The sequence below is a fragment of the Tiliqua scincoides genome, chromosome 4, assembly GCF_035046505.1.
Source record: "Tiliqua scincoides isolate rTilSci1 chromosome 4, rTilSci1.hap2, whole genome shotgun sequence".
In the NCBI taxonomy this organism is placed as follows: domain Eukaryota; kingdom Metazoa; phylum Chordata; class Lepidosauria; order Squamata; family Scincidae; genus Tiliqua; species Tiliqua scincoides.
In genome coordinates this window covers 124097803-124108705 of record NC_089824.1, presented here as the reverse complement: position 1 = coordinate 124108705, position 10903 = coordinate 124097803, and the positions used below count along the sequence as shown (strand labels likewise).

The 10903-nt window shown below is 43.8% G+C and overlaps 1 protein-coding gene across 1 annotated transcript in view; it reads right to left on the bottom strand.

Annotated features, from left to right (window-relative positions):
- Positions 1-241: 241 nt before the first annotated feature.
- CFH (complement factor H) overlaps positions 242-10903 on the bottom strand; it is a 107875-nt gene continuing 97213 nt past the window's right edge. The window contains exons 24-25 of the mRNA XM_066624546.1: positions 9982-9991; positions 242-332 (exon numbers count right to left, since the gene is read on the bottom strand). Coding sequence (XP_066480643.1) covers positions 242-332; positions 9982-9991 — 101 coding nt within the window. The remainder of the gene's footprint in view (positions 333-9981; positions 9992-10903) is intronic.

The window sequence follows — 10903 nt, the reverse complement described above, 5'->3', positions numbered from 1 at the left end:
TTATCCAAAGAATGACAAGACTAGTTCCATGTGCCCCCAAAGGCTCTGATATTGTGTTACTCAGACAGCCGTTTCCCTTGCTGCATAGTAAGCTGCTATTGTAGCTGAGGAAAGTTTCAAAATAAGTTTGTGATATGGTGTGGGGGCCTCCTCAAGGGAAAAAAAAGGTCAATAGTCACAGCAGGTATATCCAAGACCTTGTTTTCTTTGGATTTTCTAGGCACTTTTTGGATCCTGGCCACTAGAACAGTGTTACACTGTTGAGGTACTTGAGGTGGTACTTGAAGTGGTGTCCATGAGGGGTATGTGAGGGGCCCCCAGACTCCTGCAGCCTGAGAGCAAGACCAGAAATGCAACGCAACAAGCAGCAGTAGGAGGCTCAGCGGGCAGAGCTCCAGCGTGCACTTTTTACGTGCTCTAAAAAGCCCTCCTGTTCGCCCTAAGCCTCTTACTGGTGTTTGTCATGTTGCGTCTGGCTTCCAAATCCAGACGTAACTGATGATGACATCATTGTCAGTTACTTCTGGTGGTACTTTCAACAGGTGGACCATGCAGAGTGGTACGGCGGAGGACAAACATGGAGAAACACTGCACTAGAATGATATTTTCCAAGTTATGTTCTCAAAAGGACTAGTAATCCATGATAAAAGATTATATGTAGATTGGTACTCAGTTGTATCTACTGACGTCAGTTCATCAGTTACACTTAGTTCATTACTATGGGGTGCTCTCAAAGTATCTTGTAATGGGACCCTGAGGTGCTCAGTGTTGACCTGCCTGGTCGTTCTTCCACTGCCGCCAGTCCCTAACTTGCCTCATTCTCTACAATGCCTTGGGGGATTCAGGGTACTTCCTTCCAGGTTTTCAACCCTGGAGTCCAATTTACTCTCCAGTAACCTGGGGTTCTGCCAGAGAGCAGGAACGGAAGTAGAGACAACACAGCTCTTCAAACAAAACTGGATTTATTTACAAAAAACACCTTGGATGCACTTTTTCTCTGAAATAGTTCAGCAATGTGATTTAGCAGTGAGCCGTCTCGTAGTTTTAGCTCCAATTTCCCAAAAGCTGCTCTTATGTAAACTTTGGGGCTGCTTAGTTGGCCCTTCCTGCACTTTTTGAAGTTAAATTGTTTTGGAGGGAAAACTGCGGTTTGAATTCTAACCAACTTTACACAAATAGAAAAAGAAACAGTCTAGCTTCTGCTCATGACAATGTCTTAATAGTGTTCCTTCATTTTTCAACATCAGAAGTGTTGTTTTTATGCCAGTTTCTTGAATTTTCTTATGACACAATGCTAGATAGGTTTACAGGGATATGTGGACCACGCACATTTATTGTCATCATGGATGGCACCATCTAATATTTGGCTCACTATGTCATTGTAGATGGTAGGGGAAGGTGTGGCCACCCTCCTCCTATTGAAAATGGAGATATCCTGGACGCGCCAATAGAAGAATATATGTCAGGTGCAACCCTGCAATACAAATGCCAACACTTCTATGTCATGAGTGGATCTTCAGAAGTACGTTGTGTTGACGGTCATTGGACAGCAACACCAGTATGCACAGGTATGTGTATCTGCCACAATTTGTTCCTGAAGTTGTGTTACAACCAGGGTTGGGAACTTCTCGGATGGCTCAGTCACGAGTTGCAAAAATGTGTGATTTTGAGTGACTCGGCAACTTGTGAGTTGCGTGCATGGAAGACTCTGAAAAAGACTCGAGTCAGGGCTCCCCTGACTTGGCACTCGTCCCCACACATGCTGGCTTGAGTCTGCCTGTGCCTGGGAGTGCTTGCTTATCGCTTTTGCCGTGTGGAAAACCTCGTGCGGCAAGCATCCCAATGGTGAGCAGCAGGGAGTTCCAGCCGGGAGGCAGGAAACGGTTAATGAATTGGGCGGGGAGGGAGGCGGTAGTCAGCTCTTTTTCCCCATCTCTGATATGAAGGAAGGAACCAATGATCATTGGACAAAGGATGGGCATTTAGATATTTACATTGGCTGAGGGAGAGTAGGAGGCAGAGCCCAAAAGGATTCTTGCCTTACAGTTGGCTGCAAAAGCCAGGGAGGCAGGAGAAAACTCTTTTGCCTGATTCTGGTTGAAAGAAAGGAACAGATGATCATTGGAGAAAGGATTGGAGTTCTAATATTTCCATTGACTGAGAGAGGGCAGGAGGCAGAGCCCGAGGAGTTCTTGCCTGACAGTTGGCTGCAGAAACCGAGGGAGGTGGGAGAAAACTCCTTTTCCCGATTCTGCTTTCCAACTTTGTGGCTTCTTGGCTCTGTTGTTACTTGGTGGCACAAGCCTCATTGAATGACCGCCTGAAGTGGGACTACTTCTGAGTAGAGCTGCAAGGATTGGGTCATGCTGGTAAGCTTCGCAGCTGCTCGTGACCCTTCTCCTCCCTCTTGCCTATTCTCTCCTGGCTCTCCCTGTTTACAGTTGGGGGGACAGCAGGGGTGTGTTTAAGACAAATCCGACACACACACAGAGCCTGGCAGCAACCCCGTTCTTTCTGCCGCGGGCTTTTCAAAGGGGACTCGACTCAAGTCCATTAGAGTCACTTAAGGCTCGGAGTCACTATGACTTGGGGACTTGGAAAGTGCCTGTCTTTTTGACTCTTATGACTCTTTTTCAAGTCGAGTCATGGGGGGTGGTGACTCAGTGGCTCGACGAGTCAAGCCCCACTGGGTTTTCCCAACACTGAGTAAATTCTTTATTTTCAAATAATCTCTCAAGGATCAAATGACTTGTTTCATTCTGCAGAGGCCTGCACAGTCACTGAAGAAGATATGGATCGTAGTTATATCCAGTTGAAGTGGACAAGAAATCTAAAATTGTATTCACAATCAGGGGATGTGATGGAATTTTCATGTCAATGGGGTTATCAACCAGATCCCTCCTCCCCTCCCTTCAGAGCACAATAAGGAAAGGTGAAATATCCAAGATGTGTACAGGTATGTATAGCAAGGGTCAACCAAAATAGCAGAAGATCAGTATGCATACTTATTGCTTGTGTTTTTTATTAATCTTAAAAAATTAACAAACACATACAGGACAGTTGATTTGCAGGTAACATGAATTTATGTAAATAGTCTTGAACCTTTTCAGATGCGATACCCACCTTCAACATTCACCCTAGAATCTACTTTAAACTTCTTTTAACCATATGGTTTCTTTTTCCCATTCCCTACTTTTGTGTTTTTTCTTCTTCGTTCTATTTTCTCCCTCTTTTATTTGTTCTTACTTTATCTCTTCCTCTTTCACTATCTTGCCCCCCTTCCTGTTTTTCTACTATTGCAGAGTCCTAAATGAGAAGGAAAAATGCAAATCATGAATACTGCTCCTAGTGGGGTCCGACCATGCTCCCAGCACATCTACCCATGGGTTCCAATCCACCAGTTCATTCTCGCAAATAACTTAAGAAAAAAGAACCTCGAATTTATAAAATCTTCCCCTTTCTGGATGTCTGGAAGCAACTCTTACTTGCCACTGGTCAAAATATGACTGAGCATTTACAAGCTTGCGCAAATGTTTAAAAATCCCAAACGTCTGTAGGAATACACAGAAGCTGCCTCGTACCATTTTGCCAGGCCACAGAGATATTTTTCATTGCTGTTCGTGCAAGAAAACAATTGAAAGTGATTCATTTTTCATAACTGTAGACATTTTCAAAACTGGCAATTATCCTGACGAATTACAGAATTGCATCCTTTATTGCATAAACTAGTGTAACCCCTTTCTGGGTTTGGGCATGTATCAATAAATGTTAGAAATTACTGTGTAACTGGGCTTGTCTTTGACATCCTCACCCGGTAAATGTCATTCTTTCCTTGCAATTGATGGGTTTGAGCATCAGAATGTAAGGATTTACCAATGGCTTTCAGTTAGTATTGAATTTTACCTGCACTGTTTGTTTTGGGTATCTCTAATAGCCTCCCAAGTTAAAAGTCATTCTTTACCAGTAAATGATGGATATTCATGTATTTAAAAGATTTGTACCCTGCCTTTCCTCTGCCTAAGCAGATGCCCGAGACAGCTTATAATTTCAAACTTTAAACACTACAATATACAATAAGACAATAAATGAAAATAAGGTCATACAAAGGCACAGGTGGTAGACGGATGACACTACACCCAAAAGACTAAACAGAAATGTTTTGAGCCCTTGCCAAAAAGCCATGAGAGAGAGCAGAGTTCTTAGTTCCCTGGTAGTGAATTACATAGTTGTGGCCCCACTACAGAGGCTTGTCCCCATCCCTCTAACCTGGGATAAAGGCGGCACTTGAAGGAATGCCCCCTCTGATAACCTAAGAGATTGGACCATAGAAATAGGATTCTAGCCTCGGCCTCTAACTTAATCACGCTTTCAAGTGAAGACTTGCCAAATTCATTCCCTTGTCTCAACTCTTACTGCCACTTTACAGCAGCTGTATGAGGAAGACTTGGGGGCCACTTTGACATCTACAACTCCCGCCCACAACTGTCATCTACTGGGTAAGGGAAACACCCCATGGGTAAGGAGAACTTGGATAAGGGGAAGAGCAGACCTGTTCCTCTTACCCATGGGATGTTCCTCTTACTCAAGCATACCTGATGTAAACAGTGCTTCCCCATGGAGTCTTCTCATGGGTAAGGGGGCACCCCATGACAGAATGTTATTTACATCAGGTATTCTCTTGGGTAAGGAGAACACCCCTATTGGGTATGCTCTTGGGTAGGGTGGACACCCCATGGGGGAGAACTGTTTCCATCAGGTAGGCTCTTGAGTAGGGGGAGACACCCCATGTGTCAGAGGAACTTTTCTTAGGTAAGGGAACACCCCATAGGGGAGCACTATTTACATTGGACGAAGTGCTTTCTACATCAGGCATGCTTTTGAGTAAGGAGAATACTCAATAGGCAAGGGGAAGAGCATACTTGTTTCCCTTACCTATTGGGGTATTCCCTTACCTATGGGAAACCACACCTCAGCAATGGGGCAGTCTGCATCTGTTGAATTATGTTGTATAGCTGTGCTGAGTTGTGAAGCTGCATACTAGTACTTGTGCTGTGGATCAAAGGTATCTAGACAATAGTTCAGAAACTCTGGGATGCGAACTTACACTCAAATTATTTTACTGTATATTTCACAGACGTGTAATTCGCATATGTTGCAGTATGTATACAGTCATCTTTTTGGCCAGGATTTTAGTCTTCAAAAGTGTTGAATGTCTAATATTATCAAGTTTTTTTGTTTTGTTTTTGTTTTTTGTTTTTCTGCAAATGTATTGGATTACACATAGCTGAACACAGCAGATCTATGCATGGATATTTTGGATCCACAAGCATATTTAATGAGGTGAATTTACTTCTTGTGGGTCACCCGGAAGTTATTTCATGCTCTGCAGCATGCAGCAGCCACCATCATTTAGGAACTGCCAATTGACTAACATGCTGTACACTCTGCTGATGTTAACCATGGAGCATCCAGTAATGCTTTTCTTACCTTTATACCAAAAACCCTCACAATCAGGTTAGTTGCCAACCAAGTGGCCTTCATAAGGGCACAATGGGATGGAAGAGGAAACCGGCAAAGAGTTTGTGCTGCATAATTTTGATAATAATAAAATAACTAGGTTATATACCGCCTTTCTGGTCATCGGATTACTCCTCTGACTTTATTCAAGGCAGTTTACATAGGCAGGCGTTTCTAAATCCCTGAAGGGGATTTTTACAATCATAGTAGCTTCTCTCTTTCACAACATTTTCAGATGGATCTTCCTGGTCTGGTCTCACTTCTGGCCTCCAGTTGCCTCCCACGCAGGCTGACAAGCAGCTCCTTCATCTCTCACATGGAGGGCAGCCAAGACACTCACACCAAAGAGCAGGTGGAATAACTCAACTTGGCTTGTCAGCTGCTTCAAGGTCTCGCCATTCAGGGAGCTGTTGGTGGCCTCAAACTGGCAGCCTTCTGATGTTATCTTCGTGCTAACGGAGGCTCTACCCTCTAGACCAGACCTCCTGCCTGATATTTCCTGATAGAAATATTAAAATCCCAAGAAAACTCTCAGCAGACCATTCCTCTTCCATGCCACCATGCTTGCAAATTTAAACTGTGTTGAACTCAACATTGATACTGTTTGTGAATGCGACTCACATCTCTCCACTGCCACCTAGTGGAACCTGTGGTTATTTTCTGAATTGCATTGAATGACATTTGCAGAGCCATGAATGAAGAACCCATAAAGAATCAGTAAGCTTGTCACTGTCAGCATTATTTATTTTTAGCCAATGGGGGATAGTTTTGCTAGTCCTGAACCAAAGGTAACGGTGTGCTATGCAATACACATGGAATGGGGAAACATCCTTTCTTTGGGGTGGGGGGAATAGCTGTGCTCTGTGTATCAGGGAGGGGAAGAAGGAAAGATGGTATCCTGTGTACTTCAACCTATGAAAAAAGGAATGCGCAGCCAACAGAGGGACCATGCACTGGAGGTTGACTAGATTCAAGGCAAGGTATGAAGTTGACAGTTTCAGCTTGGGAGAACATTGTGCTAACACTTTAAGGCAAACGCTGAAGTCTGAGGTCCTAGCAATATTAAACACGTGAACAAATCCCAATGGCTCCCCCCCCCCCCCAAATTGCTATGATTATTCTGGAAAAGTCATTTTGGAGAGAGAAATGCTGAGCAAATAAAGCAATGCATCTCCCCATCTATATATCACCCCACATCTGTGACTCAGTACTGCTTCTAAGCATAATGTTCCTGTTGCCCAACATGGATGCAAACATGTATACATGGTCTTGGATGTACACTAATGTATGTGACCCGGCTCAGGCTCATGTTGTCCTTGACAAGACCGATGCCAAGGGAGCTTCAGGCCCACCATCCCCTAGTAAAACGCTAAGCTTTGGTTCATTTGGGCAACACCCTCTCACCCTCTGGCTTGTAGAAGCCTCCAGTAAAATTCCACAAGTGACTGCACCTCACTCTGTTATTCAGACCTGCAAAACAACAGCACAGTCCTGGTTGAAGGCTTGAAAGTAAACAGGATCCTTTGAGGTCACAAAAGAGAGGGCCTGTCTGACCAGAGAAGTTCTTCACCAACTTCATTGACAACTCGAGCAGGGCCCTGCGCTAGTTGAAGCACAGGTCTAACAATCAAGAAAAGTGCAGTCTTACTGTTCAAAATGTGTGGCACAGTAGGAAATGGCCGTTTCCATTGCGATGGGTGATAGAAACGGATCAGGAATTCTCTCTGCACAAAAGGATACTACAGGATGAACCATCCCACAAAATACTCTGTGCTAGTCAATGACCAAAAACACCACAGAGTGTCTTGTCATAGACATCCAAAGTGTGCATTTTTCCTCCCACATGCCCTTGGTCTACCTGAGCTTTGACCCACAGCTTTGTTGACAAATGCTGCCCTCACATCAAGCCATCCCAGAATCTCCATGCCAACCTTTCCATGTAGGAAGGTCACCAACCTTTTCTCTCTCCCTTTGCTTCCCTATGTCCTTTCATTCTCCCTCATGGCTTCCTCTTGGAATGCAGGTGGGCCACAGATCAGCATCCATTGAGCAGCTTGGTGAATCTTCATTACTCCTCCCCCAGGTTCTCTGCTTTGCTCCCCTTTCTCTGTTCTCATGAACTTGCCTCTCACATGAGTTGCAGTCCCTTCACTTCTACATTGCTTCATGTCCAGATCAACAAAGCAGAGCTAAGAAAGTTGGACTTGGTCCAATGGTCTGACTTGCTTCAGAGCCTTTCGGCACCATCTTCCCCTTCAAACAACTGGCAGCCCAGTAGCAAGGTTATCCAGCATTTCCCCCATTTTGTCTCTTCTGACAACAATTTGTTGCCTGAACATTTTCATTTCTTTTGTTATGAATGCACAAAGTGTGACATGTGTTTATATGTGTCTCTGTTGTCGGGTGCCAGCCAGGAAAGCGCAACCCAGGTGAGGAATATGACGTTAAAGCAGGACTGATGGCAGCAAGAAGCTTTGGATCCCAGAAGCCTCCAGGAAGGCAGTCGTGCCATCAACTCACAAAACCCCTCCTGGTCTTACACGCCTGGTCTCCGGTTCAGTACTTAGTGCCTCTATCATTCTCTCCTTTTGTGTTTAGGGGAAGCTCTGAAATCAGCTCCAGGCCTGCAGTCAGACCTCCTGACACTCTAATTCTTCAAACAACGGGGACACCCAAGAGTGCTGCCCTTTGAATGGCTGCAGTGTTGATTAGGAGGGTTCATCCCGTGGAAGCAAATGACTCCCTCTCTTCAAAGAAATGAAGTGACTCTGTGGCCCTCTGAGGGACTGTCTTTGCCTATAGCCCTTGGTTCAGGCTGTGGAGAACCCTTCTCACTTTTTCCCCTTATCTCTTCCAGCTTTTCTCCTCTGCCTTTCAATTATAGTCATCCATCTTTCAGCCCCACTTTCCCCTTGGTAATGCTGCTTATTTCCCCTCTTTGCTTGTACCAGGAGTCTGGTCCAGAGGGTAGAGCCTCCGTTAGCCCAAAGATAACATCACAAAGTCTCCAGTTCACCAGCAGCTCCCTGAATGGCTGAGAATGGCGAGACCTTGAAGCAGCTGACAAACCCAGCTGAGTGAGTCCACCTGCTCTTGGTGTGAGCAAGAAGCGTCTTGGCTGCCTCCACGTGAGAGATGGAGCTGCTTGTCAGCCTGCATGGGAGAACTGGAGGCCAGAAGTGAAACCAAAGCAGGAAGATCCATCTGAAATGTTGTTGGTTCTTGAAAGAGAGAACCTCTATGATTGTACTTGAGGGATTTAGGAATGCCTGCCTACATAAACTGCCTTGAATAAAGTCAGAGGAGTAATCTGATGACCAGAAAGGCAGTAGATAAATACCGAGTTGTTGTTGTTATTATTACCACCACCATTGAAGCCCCCTTTTCCCGTGAAGGATTTCATTTTTCTCTTTACATAGCAGCTGTTTATGCTAGCTGCAGGAATGGCTGAGCAATTCAGCATTCATCTTCTGATTCCTCTTCCCTGTAATTGTAAAATTATCCCGACAACAGAAGCTTTTTGTTGCACATTCACCCTTGCTTCATTCTTCCTTCCTCGTGGAAACACTGAATTGTGATTTTGGCCACTGCATATGGTCTCAGGTCCTGATATAGACTTCCCCCATGTGCATATATTGAAATGAGTTCTGAAAAACACACCTGGTAACACCTCTTGAATACCTGTGTGTGTATGTGTGTGGGGGAAATTATTTTAAATCTATTTTAGACTGGTTAGGACGGAGGCCTGTTGATCAACTCTCAACCTCCTTACTTACAGTTCCCTCAGCTGACGCTTCAGCTATAGAAAGAAATGGAAGACATTGTGAGGGGTGATAGCTCAGTCTCTGCTGCAAATGAAGAGTTTTACAGCCTGTTGAGGGGTGCACCCTTTGCCTTATAGCCACTGTCCAGTGCATCACCACCCAAATGTGGCCCTGCACCTAAGCTGGAACCACAATTTTCTTTCTCCTTTTCCTGTGTACCTCTCCTCTTCCCTCAGTCTACCTAATCAGTGAGAGATCTCCTTTAGATACTAAACATCCCTTGTCTACGTCCTATTCCTTCATCCAATTCCCCCTCATCCATTTTTGAGTGCCCTCACCTACCTCCCCTTTCAAGAAGTTAGGACTCTGCTTAATCTGCCTAGAAACCATGTTATTTTACTATTCCTGGCTTGCCCTCCCTCTTATTATATGTGTGAATATTACTGTGTTGCACCTTTATTTCTGTCTCTCTCATAATTGTTGAATGCCACATTTCACTGGGGTGTGTACAACGTTCATGCACACATCTAGTGCCTTATGTATGCATGATATTACATGTGCCTTAGAGAAAGCCTGGTGACATTCTCATTAGCTACATTGCCAACAACCATTGATTAGTCTATCTTCCATGCATTGGTCCAATGAATGTGCCTGTGACTTGGCTCACTTTATCAATTTATCATTTTATTTTGACACATACCTCTTGTAACCTGCAAAGAAAGAGAACTTGAAAGAACAAGGCAAAGTGTGGGTACATGGAACCTAATAGGTGGATTAGCACAATATGTGAGACTATACAAAGTATTTACCTTGCATGGAAGTTTACAGCAAGACCCTTATCTGACAGTTCCCATGACTTCTGAGACATGAGTAAGTTTCTAATACTGTAGCTCTTCTCTGAAATCAAAAGTTATTAAATCTAGAATTTGAAATCAGCCACAGGTTTTTGCCTCCAGATGCTGGTAATCACAGAAATGTAGCCACACATGACTGTGAGTTTTGAGATCTTTTTAATATGCAAAGGAGTCAAACCACTTGTATAAACAAATGTAAACACATTCAAACCTCTTAAAAATAAATTGCAGTTTATTCTTATTATATCAGAATCAAGACAAAAAAATGGCAAATAAATGCTTTCAACTCATTTTTAAAATTAATGCAGAAATCCTGTAGATTAAAAAGAAATCAATACAGTTATACAGACACAACAAATTATCACAATGAGGAGCTGCTAGCCTTCACTGATACACAGTCACTATGTAGAGGCAGTTTAATGACTATGCAGAACTCTTGCATTTTTTTTACTTCTGATGTTTAAAATGGCATTTTATGAAAATGGGACTGTGGCTGCATTCCCATACATATTACCTGAGAGTAAGCCCCAGTGAACACCATGGAATTTCTTCTGAGTAAACATATATAGGACTGTGCTGAAAGCCTTTGTCTCTAGCCATCTTATAACTTTACCAATGATAAATGCTGCTGGTGTAGCTCCAATGAAGTAGGTCCCCATTTGCGGTTCAGGCCCCACTGTCACTGCTGCATGTGGACCACAGAAAAGACATTTTAAAAAACGGCTTGCAGTATTAAAAGTAAATGATAACCGATTCAAGAAGATCAAC